At 34.4% G+C, this 26,845-nt stretch overlaps 1 protein-coding gene across 13 annotated transcripts in view; it reads left to right on the top strand.

The window, feature by feature from the left end:
• LOC136029401 (protein turtle homolog B-like) overlaps window positions 1-26,845 on the top strand; it is a 327,014-nt gene that overhangs the window by 265,639 nt on the left and 34,530 nt on the right. For all 13 annotated transcript variants that reach the window (XM_065707755.1, XM_065707762.1, XM_065707756.1 and 10 more), the window contains 3 exons: window positions 7,385-7,594; window positions 12,986-13,257; window positions 18,082-18,251. In XM_065707755.1, coding sequence (XP_065563827.1) covers window positions 7,385-7,594; window positions 12,986-13,257; window positions 18,082-18,251 — 652 coding nt within the window. The remainder of the gene's footprint in view (window positions 1-7,384; window positions 7,595-12,985; window positions 13,258-18,081; window positions 18,252-26,845) is intronic.

Raw genomic sequence — 26,845 nt, 5'->3', positions numbered from 1 at the left:
CTTTGCGCTAAAGCTTTCTACTGTTTTGAAAAATAGGGCTGTGAGGAAGAGTCAAACTTTAGCGTAAAGAGCAAGGTGTTGAGGAGGGGACAGCCCCTTTCATGTACGGAATAAATTTTTTTCGCTTTAAGTTTTAATGTTACTTCTTACTTTCAGTAGAAAAAAACTTGTTTTTTTTTACTTAATTTCTGATCTTTTTTAAATAATGCCAGGAAATCTGACCCCACCTCCTAGGAGAAACCCCTTCACCTGTAATATCCTCTAGACAATTCAATTCCCTTAAAAATTTACCCCAGACAATTACTCTTAACCACTCCGTGCTTAAAATTGAAACGAAAAAGAGAAAGTAAGACATATAAAAAGAAATTTGTATAAGAATTCTGGCAAATTCCCGAATTGTTTAGTTTCCCCTGACAAGTTTACGCCCTGGAAACTTCCCTTCCCCGTGGGAAAACCCCAGTAGAAAATTCCCCCCTCCCACCCGAAAATGTAAGCATGCATCCCAATAACAAATACTATTCGTAAACAATGGGTAAATTTTATAACTTAAAGACCTTTCCCCTGGGGCTAGGAGGGGGGTCATGTTATACCCAAAGACATAGTCATTGAGCCTTTCAACTAGGATGAACAAAATGGCTATCACAAAATTTTGATCGGACGATTTTGGAAGAAAAAAAGGGGCAGGGAAGGTTGCCCTGCAATTTTTTCGGTCATTTAAAAAGAGCACTAGAACTTTGAATTGCCATTTGAATGAGCCCTCTTTCGATATTCTAGGACCATTTGGTTGATACGGTTATCCTTGAGAAAAGAAAAACAGCATCCGTAATCTTTCTTATGGCAAAAATACGAAATTCCGCTTTTTTGCAGATAGGAGCTTGAAACCTATATCGCAGGGTTTTCTGATACGCTGTATCTGATGGTGCGATTTTCATTAAGATTTTCATTGACTTTTTAGGGGTGTTTCCACCTATTTTCGAAAATCAGGAAAAATTTATCAGGCTCGTAATCCTTTTTTTTACCATTTTTAGAGTTTCGGTTACTGTTGAGCCGGGTGGTTCCTTACTTACAGTTTGTTACCACAAATTGTTTGAACAGCAATTTTCTCAGATTTTTCTTTTGGTTGTTATCACTTATATGAGGGAGTTGCCCCCTCCTTAGTACCTCGCTCTTTACGCTATAATGTTTGTGAATTTGTAAAAAACTTATTGTTCTAATTAAACGGTCTCTGTGTGTCAGGAGTCATTCTTAAATAATTGGAACAAAAGTCAAACATTAGCGTAAAGAGTGAGGTACTGAGAAGGGGGCAGTCCCCTTATATACTTAATAATTTCTGCTCGTTTTAAGTTTTAATGTTGTTCCTTACTTTCAGTTGGTAAAAACTTGTTTATTTTTTTATTTAATAACAACCACAAGCCGAAAACTTACAATAGCTTTGGTTTATTATAGCGTAAAAATCATAGTTAAGAAGCTGTTTAAGATAATATTAAATGCTAGGATTGACCGAAAAATAACAAACAAATTGTTGTTTATATCGGTAATTATTTCACAAAACTTTAGCGTAAAGAGCGAGGTACTGAGGAGGGGAAGAAATTCCGTCACATACGAAATACGAGGGGTTCGCCCCCTCGTCAATACCTTGCTCTATACGCTAAATTTTGAATTTTGTTCCAACTCTTTAAGAATACCCCCCTGAATCTCAAAAGCAATATAATTAGAATAAATAGCTCTTTTGAAATTACTAAAAATACATTAGCGTAAAGAGTGAGGTATTAACGAGGGAGAGAACCTCCTCATATATGTAATAATTTCTGTTCGTTTTAAGTTTTAATGTTGCTCCTTACTTTCAGCTGAAAAAACTTGTTCTTTTAATTTAATTTCTAATTGTTTTTTTTAATAATGCTGGGAAATCCAGCACCCCACCCCCTTCATTGAAATTCTCTTCCCTCATGAAAAACTCTTCCATGGAAAGATCCTCCCACGTAACCCTCTGAAAATGTCTGTATATTTCCCAATAGTCAATACTATATGTATGTAAACAAAAGACAAAGTTCATAACTTGCAGCCCTTCCCCCGGGGACTGTTTGGGATTAAGTTGTCCTCAGAGATATAGTTATTAGGTTTTTGACTATGTTGAACAAAATGACTATCTATCTCTAAATTTTGATCCTATGACTTTGGGGGAATTATGAGCGTGGGAGGGCGCCTAGTTGCCCTCCAATTTTGTTTTGACTTAAAAAGGGCACTAGAACTTGTAATTTCCGTTCAAATGAGCCCTCTAGCAACATTCTAAGACCACTGGGTCGATACGATCACCCCTGGGAAAAAAACAAACAAATGAGCACGCATCCATGATCTTCCTTATGGCAAAAAAATACAAAATTCAACATTTTTGCCAATAGGAGCTTGAAAACTCTACGATAGGGTTCTTTGGTACGTTTAATCTGATGGTGCGATTTTCATTAAGATTCTATGACTTTCAGGGGGTGTTTCCCCCTTTTTTTTTAATAAGACAAAGTTTCTCAGGCTCGTTATTTTTGATGGGTAGGACTAAACTTGATGAAACTTATCTATTTAAAATCAGAATAAAAATGCAAATCTGTTGATCTATCTATTTGTATCATAATTCCGTTTTTAGAGTTTCGGTTACTATTGAGCCGGGTGGTTCCTTACTTACAGTTCGTTACCACGAATGTTTGATTGCATTTCGTTACCATGAACAATTTGATTAAATATTTTTTTTTCAACTAAAAGTAGGTAAAAACATTAAAACATAAAACGAACAGTAACTATTGCGCATATGAGAGGGGCTACCCCTTCTTCAGCCCTCACTCTTTACGCTAAAGTCTTAAATTTTTGTAAAAATATTACTCATTCAAACTGAATAGCCCTTGTGTTTAAGTAGTCCTTCTGAAAGGATCGGTACAAAAAGTCAGACTCTAGCATAAAGGACGAAGGTTGAGGAAGGGGCAGCTCCCCTAATATACGGAATAATATTGTCCGCTTTAAGTTTTAATGTTGCTTCTTCCTTTCGGGTGAAAAAACTTTTTTTTAATTTAATTTCTGTCCATTTTTCAAATCAAGTGAGTAAATCCCCTTCCCTCCCCCTCACCCGTGTAATATTTCATCTGGAAAATTTTCCCCAGGAACTTTCCTCCTGGGGAAAAATTCACCCCGTGGAAAACATCCCTTTCCCGTAGAAAATTTCCCCCAAAGGTTTCTGTATATTTCCTAATAACAATTACTATAAGTGAATGAGTAAACTGCGTAACTTACAACCCTTTTCCGAGGGGCTGAGGGGGGCGTTGGTCATATCATCTCAAGAAGCATAAGGTAGTCAGTGGACCTTTCAACTTTGCCGAACAAAATGACTATCTCAAAATTTTGATTCATTTTGGATTAAAAAGGGGATGGGAGGGGGACTAGTGGCCGTCCAATCTTTTTCGATACTTGAAAATGTAACAGAACTTTTGATTTTCGTTCGATTGATTCTTCTTCCGACCTTCTTGGACCATTGGCTCGATAGGATCATCCCTGGGAAAAAACAACAAATAAACACGCATCCGTGGTCTTTCTTCTGCCAAAAAATACACAATTCCATATTTTCGTAGATAGGAGCTTGAAACCTCTACAGTGGAGTTCTCTGATATGCTGAAGCTGATGGTCTGATTTTCAATAAGATAGCTTGATCTTCTGGGGGTGTTTTCCTCCTTTTACGAAAAATAGGCAAATTTCTTCAGGCTGCTAGCTTTTGATGAGTAACATTAAACTTAATGAATTTTATATATTTTGAATCATAGAGAGCGCATTTGCACTGTATAAGTTGGAGAGTGATGTGGGCACAATGTACTATTTGTTTATTTCTTTTATGTTTTATTTTTTTCACCAAGGCACTTCGTATAGAAGTAATTGTCATAAAAACTTTGGAGGGAGCTCATTGGATTGGAAATTGAAAGTTCTAGTGCCCTTTTTAAGAGTCAAAAGTGATTATCTCACACTTCTCCATGTTATAACTGGAGTAAAGCATACAAGAAGTAATGTTGGTATACGATTCTCTTTTTTTCCTTATGAAATAATGAATGCAGCTTGAAAAAAACATTTGGAGAGTAAATTTGACCCCCACCCCCTCTAGTAGGTTAAACTAGCGTCTCTGAGATTAGTACTTTACTAGCATCTTTAAATCGAAATAAAAACACTGTTATATCTTAGTAAATCAAATCACTAAATTTCAATATTTTTACCGATCGATCGCTGACGCTTAGTTCTCCAAAAGAAAAAACAAAACAAGTATTGAATGAAATGTAACACTAGTGAAAGCAAACTAAGCAAAAAAGGGAAGACGGGAGGGACAGAGAGAGAGAGAGAGAGAGAGAGAGAGAGAGAGAGAGAGAGAGAGAGAGAGAGAGAGAGAGAGAGAGAGAGAAAGAGATAAAGACGGAGAGAGAGAGAGAGAGAGAGAATGAGGAAGGGGAGTTCGGGTACTGGGATTCCGTTTTAAACGTTCTTAAACGTTCGCAGCTCAGGAATGACGGACAGTATTAATTTGGAACTTCCAGGAAATGATAAGGTCAATTTGATCAATTGACCAAAAAGGCATTATCGGCACACTGCGACTACTACTGCTACAACTTTAACTACTACTACTACTACCGCAGCTAACACTACAACTACTGCTTTTGCGTCGAGTACTATCAAGGCTGAGGATATTGAAAAGAAAATTTGAGGAAATTTTGGGTTGAAAGTTAAACTAAATCAGAACATACTATCTGCGAAAATATATCATTGGAACGGCATACTGTTACAAGCTGAAACTTCTAGGGCATCGTGAGGGGGATATTCAACTGGCCAAAAGGCAACACGTGCATACTGCTACTGCTATTAATATTACTGATACTACTGTTACTACTACTACTACGTATACAGTATTACAACTGTTTCAACTGCTCCTACTACTAACACTGCAACTATGCTACTAGTACTATTAAGGCCAAGGATATGATGGTGAAAATTTGAGAGGGGAGTTTGAACTAAATCAAAGCACACTATATAAACATGCAGATTTTCAAAATAGCGTACGTCAGGAATGGATTAGCGAATTAAGTTGGAACTTTCAGGGAATGCTTAAAAGGAAAGAAAAATTGATCAAAAGGCAGTATTTACACGCTAATACTAGTACTGCTACCACTGCTACTCTAACCACTACTTTTACTGCAACTACTACTAACGCTAAGAGCATTAACATGAAAATTTCAAGAAATTTTAATGTTTAGTTTAATTATATTGAAACATACTATGGTTATCAAGTATGTTATGAAAGTTGATAACATACTTATACTTGATTTGATAACCAAGATAGGCTATCAAAAGGCTTGTCGACATTTTTATAGCAAGGGCTAATTGTATTAAGTTGAAACTTCCAGGGTATAAGGAGGGGAATGTTCAACTGACCAAAAGCAAATATGTTAATACCACTGCTAGTCCTACATCTAGTACTCCTACTGCTACTACTACTACTACTACTGTGACTGCTATTACAACTATGGCTAAGTGTATGAAGGTGAAATTTTCATAGAATATTTGGGGTGGGGGGAGATTTGTACTGAATCATAACATGCCGTATGCACGCGGGTTGTCAAAAAAGAGTATCAGCACCTATCTTAGGAACGACCTAGTATATGAAGTTAAAACTTGAAGGGATTTTTGGGAGGAATGTTGGACTAACCAAAAGTCAATATTTGCATCCTGCTACTACTACTACTAGTACTGAGGCCATTGCTAATTCTACTGCTACTACTTTTATTACTGGTGCTACTGCTACTAAAGCTAAAGGTATTAAGGTGAAAATTTTAGGGATTATTGAAACACCTTTGAACTAAATCAAAACACACTACGTGCATACAGGTTGTCAAGAGGACACATCAACAACACCTCAGGAACGGTTTATAGTATTAAGTTGAAAATTTCAGCGTGTGCTGTGGGGCATGTTAAAAAAAAGGTACTGTATGTACACTGCTACGAATGCTAATGCTACTACTACAACTATTGCTACTACTGAAGCTAATGGTATTAAAGTGAAGCTTTCAAAGAGTGTTTCCATGGATGTTGAACTAAAGCAAAACGAAATATGAGCATATAGACTGTCAAAGTGGTGCAACAAGGTTTTTTGCTTCCTTGGTGAATTATAAAAGCTCCCAAAATCGTCAGAGTTGGAACTCAAGAATCCTAAGTATTGTAACTGCTCCATGGGATAACTAAAATATTTACTAATCTTCCAAAGTCGATGATTAATATTAGTTTTGTTAATTGTATCCAATCTTTTTCTGGTTAAAGTTTCCATATCCTATGCAACAAGAATCGCTATTTACTAGGTTCAGGGGTTGTCGTTTTGGGGGAGGGGGTCAGTTGCACCCCAAAACTCTACAGGTAAAAAATTATTATATACTCTATGCCCCCTGGCTATCTAGATATGGACCCATTTGTCCCCCAATAAAATGCTGAAGCTACACCATAGGTCGTTATTATCTTAAGAGTCATGATAATTCTGTATTATTCTGAAGTCTTTTGGGAACTATGCATTTTTTTTGAGAAATGTCAGAATATTTTGCATGCAAAGTAGTCGTCTGGATAGGTTTATGTTCTCTATGGTTGCAAATTGCCCAAATATGAAGCAATAACCTAAGTTTCGACAACTCATAAGCTTTTAAGGGCGTTGTGTTTTTCTTTGGGAGGGGTCCTAACAATTTTAAAAGGGACAGAGTTAGAGTAGTTAAAAAAATATCTAACGTAGCCCCTAGAAATACACATTTGTATTGGATTTAATTTTTTGCTGAAGTTTTAAAAAACATAAATGCTTCAGTTTTTGTTTGATGTTGTCTTAAACTCAGAAACCCTTCCCTAGGCTTACCACAGGCTAGTCTTCCAAGATATGGGCAAATTACCGTCTTATTCTTAAAGTTTATATTTAGGTATATAATAATATGGACAGCAATGGACTGGATGCTATGTCAATTTTCCTTTTGATTTTGGAATGTTTTAGAAAGGTTCTAAACACATTATATCTTTCCTTTCTTTATAGCTTCTTACTGTCATTGTTCAGTATTTCTTAAGTCTTGAAAGATGTTCTAGGAATTAATACCATACTAGGTAGCATCAAGGTCTAAAGATCAATCAAAATCCAGTGTTCAGGAAATATTCTAGTTTTAATTACATGGTTTTCTGAAAATATTTAACGAACGATTTTAATTGTCTCCTGTTAATTGTTATTTATATGTTGCCGGATCCTATTTCTATTAATATTATAAATATTATTGTTCCCGTCTGAAATGTAATATTCAACTGAGAATTTTATTTAGTTTCGTTTAAATATCCTTTCATTGTTATTTTTCAGGTTACGATGGAACACCAAGGGCACTATACATGTACGCCGTTTAATTACCATGGAACGGCTGGATCATCAGCCAGGATTGACGTATTGGTCAGAGAGCCACCTATGTTTACAGTGAAGCCAAAACCTGTGTATCAAAAACGAGCTGATGAGGAGATTACTTTACCGTGTGAAGGACAAGGCTCACCTCCTCCAGTTATAACTTGGAGAAGGGTGAGATAATATTGGATTGTTATTACTATTTACTTCGGCTAAACGTTTAACATGGAATACCAGTACTCGCACTTCCCTCCCTCATTCTCTCTCTCTGCCTTTGTCTCGTTTTCGCTCTCTGTTCCTCTTGTCTTCTCTATTTTCTCAGTTTTCTTTCACTAGTGTTACATTTCATTCACTACTTGTTTTTTTAGAATTAAAAAAAAAAAAAAAAAATCGTCAGCGATCGATCCGTAAGAATATTGAAATTTAACGATTTGATTTACTAAGATATAACAGTGTTTGTGATTGCGATCTGAAGATGCTGAGGAAGTACAAATCTCAAGAGACACTAGTTTAACCTACTGGAGGGGTTGGGGTCAAACTTATTCTCCGAATTTTTTTCTCAAGATGAAAGAGCTATATACCAACATTACTTCTTGCATGATTCAAAAAAGGGAAAAAGGAGACACGTCACTGTTTCCAATCCCGAAAAGTGATTTTATTCACTATTTGTTTTTTAGAATTAAAAAAAAAAAAAAAAAAAAAAAAAAAAAAAAAAAAAAAAAAAAAAAAAAAAAAAATGTCGTCAGCGATCGATCGGTATGAATATTGAAATTTAACGATTTGATTTACTAAGATATAACAGTGTTTGTGATTGCGATCTGAAGATGCTGAGGAAGTACAAATCTCAAGAGACACTAGTTTAACCTACTGGAGGGGTCCGAATTTTTTTCTCAAGCTGAAAGAGCTATATACCAACATTACTTCTTGCATGATTCAAAAAAGGGAAAAAGGAGACACGTCACTGTTTCCAATCCCGAAAAGTGATTTTCCTTGTTGCTCAAGATGGGAGACTTCAATTCTCTTATTCAGGGTTTTCGACCACAGCTGTTCTATTCGGGCAGGTTTCATTTCGATCTGACACCATCTTTGTGGATTTTCTGGCTATTTTTCGAAATCCCTATAATTTTTTTCGCAATTATCTTTTCCATTAAAATTAACGAAAATAATAGTTACCATCCCTTAATCAGTTTCAAATAGCGATTCTACTTCACGTGACAGCTTTGTTCAAAACGCGTTTTTAATTTTTTGGTTACTATTGGATTTTGGTTACTAAGTTCATTCTTTACTAGGTTGCATCTGACGCTATTCATAGATACTTAGTGAATTTCCTTCGATCAGACTAAAACAACCCTTTGACATTTATTTTTTTGCTATTGGTTGTGCTGGTAAATGGAGAAGACCCTCTTATTTGTTTTCTTTTATTTGTAACATAGCGTCAGATAGTAGATGGTAGCTGAGACAGTATAATCCCGGGGCAATGATCCTCACGGAAAATTATACACTAATTTTTTGTTTCGTTTTTATGCCTGATGTCCGACAGGCTTCGTTGGTAGTTCTGCCAAATAGCAACTGCTTGAAGTAATAATTATACAATTAGTTAATAATTATATAATTAGCTAATAACATATAATTAGTTAGTACGCAGCATATAACTGTTAATAGCACAACTTTAAGAAGCACAGATACCCTTCAGGAGCATCATGGCATAACCTTGTTGTTTAAGGTTTATACCGGATCTTTGGCATTTTTGTTTCAATATATTCTTTTTTGGGCTGAAGCTGCAAATTTCGCTCTGCTCTGGAAGGAATTGAGGTAGAATTTTTTTCTATGATCCTCACAAAAGTGTACGCGTAATTTTTTTTTCTTTTTAATGCCTAATGTACGGCAAACTTCCCTGGTAGTTTCGTCATAACTTTTATCTTCAATTTTATTTTTCTGAGGGGTCCTAACAGTATCAAACACGGACAAATTGTTTTCTTTTTTACTTATTTCCTTCTATTTTCTACTATCATTCTAGTCTTGTATGAAGATAAATATATAGTCTTAAAAGTCGAAAATTCCTGTCGAAATATCTCCTACTACTAGTTTTATGATCTGGCTCGGTTGTTTTCATCTTCCAGTTTGTGTCTCAAATAGTAGAATTTAGCGTCGCCTCAGCTCTTCAATCGATTGCTTCAAAATCAACGACTAATGTAGCAATGCCAATTCCATGTTCAGAATCTGAATATTAAACATAGATTAAAACCAAATATAATACGTATGGCAACTGACCAGAGTTTGGGTGGGACTTTATCTACTTTCCTGAGAGATGTTAAATTCTGCAAAACAATGCATTCTATCCAGTATTTTCTTTTTATTTCTGTTTTCTACTGGATTTACATCTTTGTATCAGGACTGATGACCATCCTTTGGGTTTAAGGTTACTTTCTTCTTCTTTTCCGCTCTAAGAAATTTTCCGTTTGGGGGCTAAGAAACGATAATAGGGACACCAGAGCCTTTTAGTTAGTCTTTTAATCTGTCCATCGGATTGTCTTTCATTATGAAGTTTTGTTCAAAAAAATTGTCTTTTTTATAAATACATAGCTAATAAATGATTTGGAAAGAAGATCATTCCTGGCTGACGCTTAACCAAGTCGATATGGCAGACTTACTTGGCTAACCATGCTATAAAAGAAGAAGGTCCAAGTCTAACCACAAAGGAAAGATGCTAATGACGAGAACTAACAAACCAGTTCATGTAAATAATGGGCGGCCGACAAAATGTATTCTAATTCTTCGTTTAAAATGTAGTTTTTTCTCTCTTTTTCTTCACCTTTTGTTTTTCCGACCAAAAACGGTTTGTTTCTTTCTTTTCTTTCTTTTCTTTTTGTACATTCACTGCTATTGGGTCAGACAGATCTAGGAATTAATTTTTAAATTTCTTCTGTTTTTTCCTCGGATTATTTTGGTTTTAAATCTATTTATTCTTTCTTTTGATTTTTTTTTCTTATAGATAGCATAGGATTCTCAAAGACCAAAATTAAAAAAAAATTTTTTAGGACGACCGCAAATTACCCCTTTATAGGCAGCGTACATGTACGTAATACCGTTAAATAAAATGTCAGTCATAATTGTAAATAACAATTAACTATTCTCGTTTCAAATTGAGAGTATGACTCATCACTTATACCGCTATTTAGTCTATTTAATTTTAGCTCATCGGGCTTAGGGGCTAATAGGGCAAATTCAACTATTCGGTTCGGAAAATTGAGAGATGCACAAAATACTGGAAATTTCGAATGTATGTCTTTTCCTGAGATTTGTCATTATCATTCCTCTTAAGTTTTGACTCTGGACACCTATAACTGCTAATAGTATGTAAAAACGGAACAAATTTAAGAAAGTTAGCTTGTAATAAGGATTAGGGGCAGAGTTTTAATCAGAATTTTGATTTTTTGAGGGACATGGTTGAAAAGTATGTAAGACACTTATCTATATAATAGATAAGATTTATCTATTACTTCGTACTGCAGAAAGAGTAATTGTTTTCTGGAACCCCCCCCCCCCTTCCCCCTCTTCTTGACAATTACCATCCTGAATAAATAATGTTACTAACAGTTCACTGCAGAATCAAGCCACTTGAGACCAACACAGCTGCATACGCTCCTTTTCCATCCCAATCTATTAAATCTTCACTCCGTACCCCCCTTTCACGAAGTTCTAATTTGCTTTAAGTCGTTCCTTGAAACCTCTTTCTATATGTTTCGTAAGTAGGTAGCCACTAATAAACACAAGTTTATCGAGAAGCTATTGCTTCATAAGATTAATTACGGCTTATAGGTATGCTAGTAGTAGGTCTTAATTATTTGGTCCGAATGCAAGTCAACAAATTTAATGGTAACTCTTAAAAAGGTCTGTGGTTAGGACCTTAAAGTACTTCGCATACTCAAACTCTGATAGCAGCATCCCAGGCCCTTCTGTGAATCTGAAAAGAGGCAACAAGTAGGGGCTAAAAGAGCAAATTCTAAACAGTACTAATCTTTGGGTTCTAAAAAGGGACTGTTTTATTCCATCTTGATTAATTCTCATCTTGCAAGCTTTACGCTTTTTTTCTGAGCAGCTTTTTAAGATTTAACATGCAAAAAATTATGTAATGCAATAAACAACCCTCAAATTCCTATTCTGCTCTTTTGCATACTGACTTGGCTAATGAATAAGTCAGCATGATACAGAAAAGAGGATGGTTCAACAATGCAAACAGTTTTCTTTTTCTTCTTTAACAAGAGAAGAAGAGGCAGGGAAATTTTCTTGTTGTTTCTCACTCTTTTATTCGATTACCCCAAAGTCCGATTCGTATCTATTTCACGACTGTCCAAAATTGCCTTTCTTTCCAATTTGGTTTTAAGAGGAAATAGGAAGCATTTTCTTTTATTTATTCCTTCAGGACATTCCATCTTATCGGGAAAGGCGAACTTGTTTTCTTGCAAGCAAATTGATAAACCTAACCCAGTTCGATTGGCTGTAAAACACAATGATGCCATTACATTTTTCGAGGTGAAAGAAATAGTTGGCTTCCTTACAGGAATAGAAGTAATTCATTCAAAATTATGACGTCATATCTGAATGAACAAAACGAAATATAGCGATGGTGTATTTGCGTAGAAAGTCGTTCGCTGTCTAAAAGATTTTTCTCATTCACCTATTAATTTGAGGTTTTTGTTTTACTTTCGAAAGGCGTGCACTTAAACAGGGAAATAAGTATTGAAAAGAAAGAAAAGTGAACGATATTAGTAAAATCAGACATACTCTGGTCCTGAGCGTCCTGTACAGAAAATCATAGAAATTCACCATATATTTTGTTTGCTCTAACGAGAAAGACAAATAAAATTGATACAGGCTACACAATTAAGTAGCTACGCAAACAAATAGATTTAGCGCTGGGCGATGAGATTCGTGAAAACCGCAACGCACTGAATATGGACTTTAAATGGGGAATTTTTTGCAATATAATAGTCTGTATACTTTGTAGCTAAGTTGCACTCCACGACTTCGTGTTTTATAGCAGCTTCATGTAAATGTTCTTCTACAACCTGGGGCCGATGGATTGTGCACCTACGCTCACCCCCCGCTTACTTTTAGTATATAATATGCTGTTTTAGATTCTATACACAGAAAACTGCCACTTGAGGGTCTATGTATAGTGTCGCTAGGTTCACTCCTCATAGTATGTAGTCCGATAGTGAAACGCAACCGTAAGAAACGCAACATGTTAGAGAAAATTGAATGAGCTGATATATTTGCTGCTAGCATTACCACAGACCAGATACATGCCCTAGGGTACCGCTTTGTGCCCAGATCCTTCGCAATTTACTAGTCTTCAGATAATGTCCCAGGTTTCTACTGCCCCAATGAATTTAAACCCCCCCCGCCCCTTCCACCCAATCCCCTTGAAATAAACTCTTAGAGGGAATGCATAATATATGCTGATATGAACAACTTTGAAGCACTGAAAATGGATATTGTTATTATTGATATTACCAGAAACGTCGTAAGATCCATTTTAGACTTGCATATCTCAAATTCTAGGTAGATGGACGAGCACTTCCTCGTGACAGAGCGAGAATCGAAAATGGATATTTAATAATTACCACTCTTCGACGGACTGACTTTGGTTTCTATGAGTGTGTCGTTCAAAATGAAGTAGCAGCAATTACTACAAGGACACATATTCTTATTGAAGGAACGACCCCTCATGCACCTTATAATGTCACTGCTAAGGCGATGGAATTTTCAGTGGAGGTTGAGTGGCTTCCTGGGTATAGTGGAGGCACAGACTATACTCAAGATTACCAAATATGGTAATAATTTAAAAACAATAAAAAAAAATGAAATTTCAATGATTGATGTTGTAATTTCTCTGTTGCTAATATTGATGTTGTTGAACAATTTCTATGCCCGTGTCTCTTATAAAAGTTTTTATTGCAGTGAATAAGCAGTAAAAGTAAAGTCAATAAAAGTAAAAGTAACGTCCTTAGTTCTCAGGTTAAGTCAAATTTATTAAAAATAAAGCAGATTTAAGACTGAACTTTCTAAAATACCCAGATTAAAAATTCCTATCGGAATTATGATGTTTTAATCAACCTTAACTAATCTCGATGTGACGGAAAAGTTACTTTGTATCTTCTATAAAATCGTGTACTGTTACGATTTTAATCATCATAGGAATTTTTGAAAGTTGTTGATATATAATAAAATAGGATAAAACCGATTCTTTGGTAATGAGATTGTTTCACTTTTAAAATGAAGCGAAAACTGAAGCTGAACTTTGTTAATAACCCAGATAAAAATGTTTTTTTGTTGAATAATGAATGTTTTAATATCTAGAATGAAAATCCGAAGCACAAATATGAATACTTACTCCCGTTTAGGCCACCAGAAATAGCACTAGTTTTTTTTTTTTTTTTTTTTTTTTTTTTTTTTTTTTTTTTAAGTAAATACTTCTATGTTTTGCTGCTATGAGCCAGAAGTAGACATCAGCAAAAGATTTCATGTCATCTGCTTCAGTGTTTAAGTGAAATCGGTAAATAAAAGTGGCAGAGCTTTTTCCCCAATTCTTTCTTGTAATTTCAATTTACGTTATGTCACCGAAATAAATTTATGTCTTATTATTCGTTTAAGATTCATAATAGCATCTAACACAAACAATACCAACATTTAATATTATGTATTTCCCCATGCGATAAATTGAATGCACATATCCCTTAATGAAGGAGAACATTTCAAGTAAACATTTCACATTAATTGCGTGCAAATTGTTAACCGACTCAGTAAACCAATCATTACTAAACTCTACTTTTGGAATGGTTTTAACTCAGAATTATAAAGTCTGTCTCCTTACATGAATTGTTATCCATCTAAACTACGTAGATTGAATTTCTATTAATACGAACCATGGAGGCCATTGGAAAAGTATCCTTTCTAATTTGGGGTGTGGAGGCCCACCTTTGTTAATTAAATTCGATTAATATCAAAGAATTCAATTTAAACAGGCAAATAATACATTTTGAATTGGTATATAGTGCCTTTTCATTCCAGGTCTGGAATCCTCACTTCGTGTTCATGTCTTTGGTCTATACCTTCACTAATATACTAACTTTTTTTTCGAAGGGATATGCCACTGCTCCCATGCACTTTGAGGCCTACTTTGAGAGCGCTAACTATTACTATAGGATGTTTTGTAAGGAAAACTATAGAAAATTTATGATGAATGAAACTGGATTAAAGATATAACTTTATTAAAGAATAAAAGAAATTCTGAAACAAGAGAAATAAATTTATGAACAAAATAATCTATACAGAGAATATGAGAGCTTGGAAGCGGGGAAAGCAGTGACTTAAATTTGTCGAGCGTTATTGATTTTTTTTTTGCGTTTGTTTTTCTACATATGGCCACTGGCTTTTAAATATACGTTGTATAGCGTGTATGTATTGTTACCCTGTGTGAGGAATTTTGTTCAAGGGAAGCTCATTTGAATTCTATTTCTATTCCAAAATTATAATTGATATAGATTTTTGGCATGAAAGACATGGTTGGAATAAAATGTGGGAAGAGAACAAAGGTGGTCGGTTTCTCATCGGATCACTTATTATACTGTGGGGATTAAAATCCAAAATTGAACAAGACTAAGGGACCTGAAGAGGCAATTCGTTTCTTTCCCACAGAACCATGCTCAGAGTTAAAGGGATTATATGAGACTTTCTAAAAATGTGTGGGAAAGTAGATAATACACAGTGCAGCATATTTATGTCATAGAAGATAGGAAAGCCAGGCAATTATTGAAATAAAATGCTGTAGCACGCTTTGCCCTACGCAATTCTGTGAACTGTATGTATATGTAAATATGTGTGAAAATGTATATGTTACTATGTGTATATGAATGGTTATTATAATTTAGGCTGTGAAATCCTGGAGACATCTTGATATTCTTCTGATCATAATTAATAAATTAATAAATAATTCTTCTGTATAATGTTTCTACATTTCCTACATGTATTGTACCTACGTTTCCTACTACGTTTCCACATGTATAATGTTTCTGTATAATATTTATTCTGTATAATATGTTCTAATAATTTAATAATAATTAATTCTTCACAATTAATAAATAATTCTTCTGGCCTCTTCCTAAGTTATCCAACATACATGGGCACCAATTTTTTCAAAAGCTGCTGAATTAGAAACGCATGTTTTTTTTATCAGCTTTTGTTATGGCTGGAATTTAAAACGTAAAAACAGATGAAAAAAGGGAGATTCTTTTTGTCAATATCAAGTAAAAAATTTTAGCTATTTTTATGAATAATGCACCAAAGCTGGTATTGCTCTTACTTGACTTATGCAAACCATGCCTCTTTTGACTCGTGGGTCCTTGCTTTATTCTGAATATGATCCACTATGGAATTTTTGTCATTCATTTATTGAACAGTCTCGCATTATAAGATTTTACTTAGGGGAAGGAATTACTTCAATAATGATAAGGATTCGGGATAAGGATTGGCTCTGAAGGTTGAGGGTGTTGGAGGACCATTAGATTGCCTGGATTGAGAGGTAAACAAGGGACGCTTACCTATGGTCTTAGGCAGGTTGAACCAAGAATTTAGAATTGAAACATGATACCGTTAATTTCGCCTAGAATCAGAGCTTTCATCAGAATCAGAGCAGTGGCACATTCCTATGCCAAAAGGCTGTCATTCAAAGTGTCTTAACTGAGGAGAATTGGATTTTATCCTCATTGTGACTTATACTGTAATTACCCATAATGTGTAACACCCCTCTAGTTACGCCAAAAAGGAGCTCAGTTACCATTACCCAGTTGGGCGACAAGTGAAAGAAAGCCCTGGGTCTTGTCTACTTGATGAGATCACTTGCACTCCTTGTACTATTGATTCCCCACACCAACAGCCCAAAGAGGCAAATGAGACCAGTATACGAGACCAATACCTCTCACCAAATCCTCTCAACATTAACAGTTGAAACAAAATTTGACGAGATCGCTTGCATTCTCTATAGAGGTTAAAATCAAAGGCCGTATAGAAGCAAGGGGCATCGCAGTGGCTGTGGGTACATGTAATTACATGCATATTTATTTTTTATAAAAACACTCGTATATTTTTCCTAGAGTACCTGACCAAGTGAGAAGGTTTGAAATTGTAAAAAGTATAAATTGTAAGAATTTAAACAATAAAATGCTTCTAAATTAAATGACAAACTCTTCACGTGGGCTTTATCAATGTTATTTCCTGAAAAGTAATCTATACTTAAGTAGGTGTAACTTTCCTACGTCAATCTCGGTAAATGCCTGAAATTAAGTAAACTATGCGCAAGTCGGCTACATAATTCTTCATTTTTCAACTGCTTTATAAACACATTTCTTTCAAAATGAGACTTCCTCTTCATCAAAATGGTCTACTCAATGGTTTACTCAAGATGTTGGATTTGAGGGGCCATGTCGTAGCCACGTAGAGCAGAATTGAGTTCACGAATGTGTTGCATATGGGCATCTTCGTGTGCCTAGAAATACAAGAAATACAATTTGGCTACCCAGTTTCGCATCCATGGAGCCATATAGGTAAAATTAGTGACAACTTGAACACAAGCACCACAAAGTGTAAGGAAATTTGGGACCGTAACTAGACCTGGTTGTTTCACTGACATTATCTTTATTTTTGCTAATTATAAAGTTTTAAAATCGGTATTTAAACAATTCTTTATTGTGTCTTTATTAGTATATCCAAAAGCGACCTTGTCATAACCTAAACAAGCATGCATGCAGTAATTAGGTTTTGCAAGGGGGTGGGTGGATTCAAAGATTCAAAACTACCAAGGTTGAGTGTAACATATATGGATTGTAAAAATGTGTAGGAAAAATCTTAAAACCAGATATTTTTTACAGGGTGTCAGGGGGTGGGGAGAAGTCGGAAGCCCCAAGCTGTCTTCCATGTAAGCATCTCTGATCCATGAAGTAGTCTTCTTTATTCGTAGATAGCTGTTAATTGCCAAATCCTTAATTTTAATTGAAAATAAACTTTTTTAAAAAGAAAAGTTAACTTAAATGCTTTACTTGCGAAATATTCTTTAAGTCAAGGAAATCAAGAGTGTTTTGACAATTGATATCGGAACAGGACCTGAAAAATCTAGGACTATCTTTTTTTTGGTAAGTTTTTTGCCATAACTGTTAAACGAATTAACACCCTGTAATTGAATTGTAATTAAAAACCTGTAATTCTTATTGATAAATCCTTTAACATAATACTGCTCCGGCAAAAAGCTTGAAAACAGTATCTTTACTTTATTAAAGCAACAGAAATTGGAGATATATGTTTTTATTTTTGGAGGGATAATATCTTTAATCTCCTTTAAATTAAGTAATTCACTCCTTCTTTTTCTAAATTACTCTGTTCTTTATTATTATCAACAGCGAGAGATTTATTCTAATAGAAAAAAAATATACCAACAGTTCAACGGTCAACCCCCTCAGTCAGTATTTCTTTCCTAGGTTGTTCTTTTTTTTCACATTTATTATCAAATTTCACTTGCCAAAACAAATGCTCATTTATTACTCAACTCAAAAAAAACTGTAAAAACTAGACTCTCTAACGTTTATTAGAAATAAAAACTTTTGTAGGTATAAGCTGGAGACTGCTGATAAATGGACCCCCGTTGATGTTGCACCCGGAATGACCAAGTATATCATCCATAACCTCCAACCAGGCACTCTTTATGAGTTTCAAGTGGTTGGGAAAAATATTTTGGGAGATGGGATGCTGAGTGGAATTATCAAAGAAAGAACAAAAGGTTAGTTGTATTTTTGCTTGAGGAGGCATTTGTGACGATTGTCATCTTTGTGACTCCTGTAACAGCCACAATAGTGACTACTTAGTTTAAGGTCTTTGATCACAACATAATATATCAGGATGAGAAACAAACCTGCCCAAACCTTCAAAATAACCTGCCCATCGACCCACAAATTTAAAAGGTAACATAGAAGTTAAAAATGTTTTGATTCGATTTAAATAATTTTATTAGTATTACAAAATTTAATATGACAACAAGTCGTGTTAAAGAAGAAAATATATTTGAAAAAGTGACCGGCTGGATATCACTCATGCCAATTCATCGCGCCGATTGTAAAATACAAAAGGGGGTAACAATATTATTAATAAAGAAGAAAAAGAAGGGGAAACACTCTAAACTATTGAAAAAATAAATACAAATCAAATGATAAGATCAATCAATAAATCAGAAAGAAAGAAAAAAAACCTTCTCTTGGAAGTTTAATATTACCCAATTGCCAAAAAAAAAGCCAAGATATGTCAGGATTATACATCATTTATCCCTATTGCGGAATTTTTATTTTCTTCACTACAAATTACTGATTTATTAATGTCCATGTAACATCAAATTTTGATGTTGACACTGTGAACTCTGAATTGAAAACTGATGTAAAGTTTGTGCAAACTTTAACGTAAAGAGCGGGGTATTGAGAAGCGATCAGCCCCTTTCATATACAGAATAGTTTCTTTTTGTTTTAACTTCAAATTTTATCCCTTACTATCAGTTGAAAAAAACTTTTTTGTTTTTATTTAATTTCTGATCGTTTTTCAATTAATGCCGGGTAACCCATCTTCGTCTGCATAGAAGTTTCCCAGCCTGCACAAAAAATTCCTCCATGATAAGTTCCTCCCATGAAACATCCTCCTTTCTCTGGGAAATTACCCCAAAAAACTCTATCCTCGCTGCTATTTCCCTCCAAAAAATTTCTTGCGGACGATCCCGTCTGACAACACTATCCTCGCTGCAATTTCCCTCCAGAAAATTTCTTGCGGACGATCCCGTCTGAAAAATTCTCCTTAGCATACTTTTATTTGAAAAAAGACCGGTTATGTATTGTATTTTTCACCGTAATTTCTAATCTGCTAGAAATACCCCTTATGTGAAACATTTTTTCTGTAAATCTCCCCCCCCCCCCCCAATGGAAGTTTCTCCAGTGGAAAATTTCACATGGAGAAATTCTCCTGGTGATAATACCCTCACGGACAATTTCTCCTGGTGATAATTCCTCCATGGATAATTTCTGCCTCAAAATAGCCACCCCACCTCTACAGCAAAATTCTCACGAGAATTCCAACCTTACTGAAAATTTTCGCTGGATAACTCCCCCAGAACATATCCACATGTGAAATTAAGTCATCAAAGAGAAAGCAAAATGATTAAAACGAATTTCGTATATAAAAACTAGGATTTTCCCCCGTGTAAAATTTTCCCCGAAAAACTCACTCTCGGAAAATCCCCTCCTCCACCAATAAATTCTCCCCGAAGAAAATTCCTGCACAGAAATTCTCCCTCTCCCTGAAAAATGTCTGTATACTTCCCAATAAAAAATAGGCTACTGTATGTAAACAAAGGGCGAATTTCATAACCTATAGCCCTTACTTGTGGGGGACTTTGGTGGGTCTTGTCCAAATTTTGAGGCTATCTCAAAATTTGTATAATATGACTTTGTGGAATAAAGGGCGTGGGAGGGGGACTACTTGTTCTCTATTTTTTGTCATTTAAAAGGGTACTAGGACTTTAATTTCCGTCCAACTGTGCCCTCTCTTGGTCTTTAGGACCATTAGATTGATGCGATCACCCTAAGGAAGAACAAAGAAAAAAATAAATACGCATCCATGGTCTATCTTCTGGCAAAAATTTCTAAATTCCTATATTTTTCATATGGGGCCTTAAAACCACTACAATAGGATTCTTGGATACGTTGAATATAATGGTGAGACTTTAATTATGATCCCGTGACTTTTTGGGGGTGTTTCCCGACTTCTTCGAAAATCAGACAAATTTTCTCAGGCTTGTAGCTTTTGATGGGTAATATTAAACTTAATGGCATTTATATATTTAGAATCAGCATAAAATGTCCATTCTTTTTATCTATTTATTGTTATCACCGAAGGATTCCCTACAATTGTTTCACAGAGAGGGGCATTAGAACAAAGTAAATAAATAAGCCCCAGTAATGAAACCTGGAAAAATGCTATTGGTATATTAGAAAAATAGAGAATGTAATACATAAAATTTGAATACCATGTGTGAATCGTAATCAATGAGCATAGATACCCAAACACACGCATTGTCACCCGCCATTCCTAAAGCCCGTATCCTAAATATCCAAACTTCTGAAAAAATTGTCAAAAACTTTTTGTTAAAACGTTCTCAAAGAGCTAATCAGCAGGATAATTCATTTTCTATCCTACTTTAATTATGTCTATTAAACAATATTTAATATACATACAACAGAAATTACATAGAACAGAAATTATATTTCTATTCATGATTTCTATCCTACTGCTCCTTTCTTTAAGAATTAAATAATAATAAAAACAGTTTTTTTTTCACTGAAAATAAGGAGCAACATCAAAACTCAAAAAGAACAGAAATTATTCCGCATATGAAAGGCTGCCCCCTCCTCAACACCTTGCTCTTTACGCTAAAGTTTGACTGCTTGTCCCTTTTTTTAACGGCTACTGAAACACAGTGGCCGTTTAGTTAGAAAAGGAAGCTTTTTTAAAGAGCTAACAGCTTTGGTTAACACTTGATAAATCTTATATATTTGGAATCAGCATAATGAGCTGATTCTTTTAATATATCTATTGATGTCAAAATTCCGTGTTTAGAGTTTCGGTTACTATTGAGCCGAGTCGCTCCTTACTTACAGTTTGTTACGACGAACGGTATGACAGGTTAGCAAGCTCTTGGTAACTACCACTGATCTATGAAAATTTCAATTACGACATCTTTCAGTCAACAACCACAATATATGTTCACCCGTCAAAATCTGTTTCTGTAAACGTTGGAAAATAGTAGGAGAAAAAAAAAAAAATGGTATAGTGAAGAATTTTCCAAGGATGGCTGAATTGTCTACAAACGGCTTTTGGTTTAATTCTGTTTTTTTATGCGAATTTTTACGAGAAAGATCTTGCGTCATGACAAGAAAATAATTCCCAAATGACTGCTCGATGCTCACGAAACTGTTTCGGTTTATTGTCTTGAAAAGAAAAAGTTGCTAATTCTTTATCTACGTAAATGGCCCTGAATGCTCAAAGCCTCAGAATCGTTACTTGAATTTGCAGGAAAAATAAAGCTATTATGAAAACTAAATAGAAAGAAATGACTTTTGCACCATATACTCTGACTGATTATTGTTTTTAAACGACTTCCTCGAAGAAATTCTTATAACCTAATAAAAGTCAGCCAGGTTAGAAAGGAAAGGGAAAAAGACACTCAATTTAGGTCAGAACAATAATGTGTAAAAGTCTAGATTTTGAGTTTAACGGTTGACTGTTTGCTAGGTAATGGATTTCTAAAGTAAAATAAGCTACCAAACACATAAAACACAAAAACCAATTCAAAAGAGGAGCAGGTTAGGGCTGCGGGGTGGTTAATTATAAAAAAAAAGTGTATTTCATGAAAGTAAGTATCTATGTTGAAACACATAATGAAACAAACAAATAATAACATAACAAACAAAATTTTATATGTGAAGACAGCAATTTACCAAATCCCCTACTATTTAGGCTAAGGTTCAACTTGTGCTTTGAAGAAACCAATGCAAATTTTGAAATATTTGCAGTTTATGACAATACTTTGAAAATTAATGGATTAAATTTAAAACTATAAAATATGAAATACAGGGCTGTCGTCTATGGGGGTTTTCGTAGGCCCACTAGCCGTAAACTCAAAGAAAAATGTTGAATTACATAAAAATAATGATAGAGGCCAAGAAAGAACTGAGACAAACATATACTTGTTAATGTGCTAGCACCATGCAACATGAGCACCACACTCGCGTTGCCAAACTGCTGTCAATTCATTAAAGTACCCAGAGAAAAAATAGCAGTATCTGTAACTATCCCGCAATATGATAAAGTAGTTTAGATTGCCATGCACCACATAAATTATTAAATTGCCTGATCTTTTGGTTATTATTTATTATAACTAAGTATATTGAAAACTGTCCTGAATAATCGGAGTAAACGTGGCACATGTAATAATGCCAAAATTCTTGTTTTTTAGCGTTTCACTTACTATTAGCACGATTCACTCCTCACACACAGTTTGTTACCCAATTCATATTTGAACAATTTGTTAAACAATTTCATATTTAAGTTCATTTACATTTCAATCACACATACATAACATACTAAAGATACAAATATCTGGTAGCGAGAACAGTTCGTTTTGCACAAAGGCAAAAAAGTAAGGAAATAAATAGATATTCAATCTAATTGAAAAAATGCCAAAAAAAATAAATAAGAAGAAAGAAAAATCAATAGACGTAAGGTTAATACTCCCCAAGCCACAGCAAACACTCCACAAAGAGGAAAATCAAGACTTGGGAGAAACACCCAAAACAAGGCAATAAATAAATAATAACTATCCAATAGGGGTGATTTTTATCTAATTTTTGAAATCACAAAGGGTACATCAAAATCGATAGAACTCGTATCGGTTGCATGCAGCAACAACACTATTTCCTAGAGAAAAACAACACTTCTGTGAAATTATCAATGGCTGGCGAGGTTTGCGTATATTGCGAGTTACACGAAAAGATGGTACAGCAACTGGGAACAAACCAAGAGAAAAGAAATGAGGCAGATCCAGGAGGTTATGCTTAACCTTGAGCAATAACGAATTACACTCAAAAAACAATATACACTCTTTGAAGAGGACTTACTGGGGAAAGACGCTGGGGAAGGAAGAAAACCTTTTAAAATAGGAAGCGCCCTACTTTTGTTGTCTCTGAAGCGGAACTAAATTTGATCAGAAAGTATTCAATTAACTAACTGGACAGTGATTTAGGTAAGAATGAACAAGAGCAAAATAAATAGAACGCATAACTTCCAGAGGCAAAACGAGTTTTATACGCTGCATAATACCCACGTTCCTTCTAAACTTTAATCTTACACTATTTATATGCCGGCTATTGATTTTAAAACTTTTGACACCCTACTACGCATTGCAGCATTGATTCCTAAGTTAAATAAGCATCCAAACACACTTCAGGTTGGAAAAGTAACTTAAAAAGAAAGTAGGGCTAGGGCTGTGTGGTGACTATTGTTTTTTCTCGTGAAAGTAAAGAAAGATATTAAAAGATAGAAATAAGGGGAACTTGTCCTAAATAGGACAGCCATTGCCCGATTTTCCTCGCTATTTACGCTGAGGTTCAACTTGGGCTTTAAAATAAGCAATAAACATATTGAAACGTGTGGTCTTTATATCAGTGCTTCAAAGGTCAATGAATCTATATTAGAATATCTACCTCAAAATAAAGAGTGTTTTCTTAAGTTGGGGAGCAGTCACCGACAGGCCACATTTTATAAATTTAGGCTGAATTTTTTTAAGCTATATTTTAGTGTAAGAACAAAGAGATTGTTATTTTCTTTTTAATTTTGTACGATATTCTACACTCTCTTGAAAAAACTTCCCCTTTGATTTAAATTTTTCTGTTTCTCATTTATTTATAATAATTAAGTTGTAGAAATCACAACAATGTGCTCAGAAACTAAAAAATGATTGCATGTGAGTAAGATCTTAAAATCTGACATCTAACGATATTCGATGCCTTAAGCAGAACGCTGTTTTTATCATATAAGATGTTGACCACATTTGAGCCATATTGTTCTGGTCAAAATGTTGGGCCAAAATCTAAAATATGAAGACATCGGTAGTTTACTGAGAGGTGATATTTTGATTTTGTAAAGGGCTGTAGAAGTCTAGATTTTTTTTCTCTTTTTTTCTTTTTTATTTTAATTTGAACTAGGCTTATTTCCATTGTCTACAGCCGCTTGATGTCACTAAGTCAAATGGCGATACTTAATATTTTTTTTTTATAAAACGCGATAAGATTCTCTGTATTATTAAAATATAAAACAATTACCTACCCCTCAGACCCACCAAGTTGTATCCATTGGTTCAATCTATCTTATTAATATCCGTCTATATTATTCAATCTGTCTCGTATATTATTTGGTTCTTGAAATACTTAGAATGTATTTCCCCAAAATTTATCACTTACAGAAACTGTTTTCAAAATGTAATTTTGGATAAATATTCCAACAAAAACTTCAAAAATCTTATTTTTGATATCCTGTGAAAATACATAAGAATTATCGGCCCTTTCGTTTTGAGCGCGAAGCTAAATAAACACATCACCATCTTAGGATCTTGCAATACCATCTTCTCAGAAGTATAGCTGTGTCAAATAATGGCTTCAAAAGGAGCCAAATGGTAGTATAAGGAAAACGGAAAGAAGTAAAAATTACGACGAAAAAACCTGGAAACCAAAGGAAGATTCACCACATTTTCCGAATGAACAGTCACCGAGCAAACATTACCTTCCTTTCTGTCACAGAAAAGGGAAAGCTAATCTACATCAAGCAGAAAAAGTATATTTTCCATTGGTGATTTCATTTTTCATCTTGGCGCATTGCTGGGTCTGTTAACAAGATAAAAAGAAAGTGCAGATCTGTTCTTTCTACCAACGATTCTTTCTTCTGAGAGGATATGCAGCTTGCTCTACTCTCAATTACCTTTGCTAGAAAGTGAGATCGTTGCAAAATATATCTTCTCTTCACATGCTTTGTTTTAATCAAGGAAAAATGAGAGAGCTATAACGCTTCGCGCCACCCCAACACCTAGTTGGTGGGGGCGCTTCGCGCCCCCCCCAAGCCCCCCCGCGCGCGTAAGTCGTTACGCGCCATAATAGTTACGCGCCATTGTAGTTGTGTCCCTATGTCCCACCTGTGAATATAGATATATATATATATATATATGGTTTTAACTACGTAAAACTTGCGAATATACAACATTCTTTGCTGTCCCATTGTCTTTGCATATAAATAGATTGTCAGGTTATCCCCCTGTTTCCCCCGGTGTCCCCGTTGTAGTTGTGTCCCTGTGTCCCGGTCGTCATTTATATTCCCTGTGTCCCGGGTCCCGGTCATCATTTGTATCCCGGTGTCCCGGTCTGTATATACATTCGTTTTTTAGTTTTGTTTTTCTCCTTTATTTTTTTCCTTTTTTTTTCTTTTTTAGCTTATTTAGATTTTTAGATTTTTTAGTTTTTTTTATTAGTTTTTAGTTTTTATTTCTTTTTAGTTTTTTTGTCCCGGTCGTCATTTATATCCCCCTGTTTCCCCCGGTGTCCCCGTTGTAGTTGTGTCCCTGTGTCCCGGTCGTTATTTATATTCCCTGTGTCCCGGTCGTCATTTGTATCCCGGTGTACCGGTCTGTATATACATTCGTTTTTTAGTTTTGTTTTTCTCCTTTATTTTTTTCCTTTTTTTTTCTTTTTTAGTTTATTTAGATTTTTAGATTTTTTAGTTTTTTTATTAGTTTTTAGTTTTTTTTTCTTTTTAGTTTTTTTGTAGTTTTTACCTTCTTTTTAGTTTTGTTAATTTTTTTTTTTACTTGTGTCCTGGTCGTCATTTATACTCCCTGTGTCCCGGTGCTTTGTTGATTGCTAATCGAACATTCCTTTTGTCCTGGTCGCTTTCTCTTTGAGTGTCGTCATTTATTTTTTTCTTTTTTAGTTCTTTTAGTTTTTACCTTTTTTAGTTTTTTTTTAGTTTTTAGTTTTTTTAGTTTTTTACCTTTTTTTAGTTTTTTTAGTTTTTTAGCTTTTTTATTTTTTTTATTAGTTTTTAGTTTTTTTGTAGTTTTTGCCTTTTTTTTTAGTTTTTTGTCCTGGTCGCTTTCTCTTTGAGTGTCGTCATTTATTAGTTTTTTCCTTTTTTTTTTTTAGTTTTTTATTGGTTTTTACCTTTATTTTAGCTTATTTTTCAGTTTTTTCCTTTTTTTTAGTTTTTTTTTATTTTTTTTAGTTTTTTACCTTTTTTTAGTTTTTTTAGTTTTTTTAGTTTTTTAGCTTTTTTACTTTTTTTATTAGTTTTTAGTTTTTTTTTGTAGTTTTTGCCTTTTTTTAGTTTTTTCAGTTTTTTTTTTAGTTTTTTATTGGTTTTTACCTTTATAGTTTTTTTAGTTTTTTAGCTTTTTTATTTTTTTTATTAGTTTTTAGTTTTTTTTGTAGTTTTTGCCTTTTTTTAGTTTTTTCAGTTTTGACGTCACCTAATCCAGTTTTTTCAGGTGACGTCACCTGACACATCCATCCACACATCCATCCACACATCCACAGACAGACAACTTATTTTTATATATATAGATATCTATATATATAAAAATAAGTTGTCTGTCTGTGGATGTGTGGATGTGTCAGGTGACGTCACCTGAAAAAACTGGATCAGGTGACGTCAAAACTGAAAAAACTAAAAAAGGCAAAAACTACAAAAAAAACTAAAAACTAATAAAAAAAATAAAAAAGCTAAAAAACTAAAAAA

This window comes from Artemia franciscana, chromosome 7, assembly GCF_032884065.1.
Source record: "Artemia franciscana chromosome 7, ASM3288406v1, whole genome shotgun sequence".
NCBI classification, from domain to species: Eukaryota; Metazoa; Arthropoda; class Branchiopoda; order Anostraca; family Artemiidae; genus Artemia; species Artemia franciscana.
Note: the sequence above shows the minus strand (reverse complement) of the source record. Positions and strands in the feature narration are given on the sequence as shown.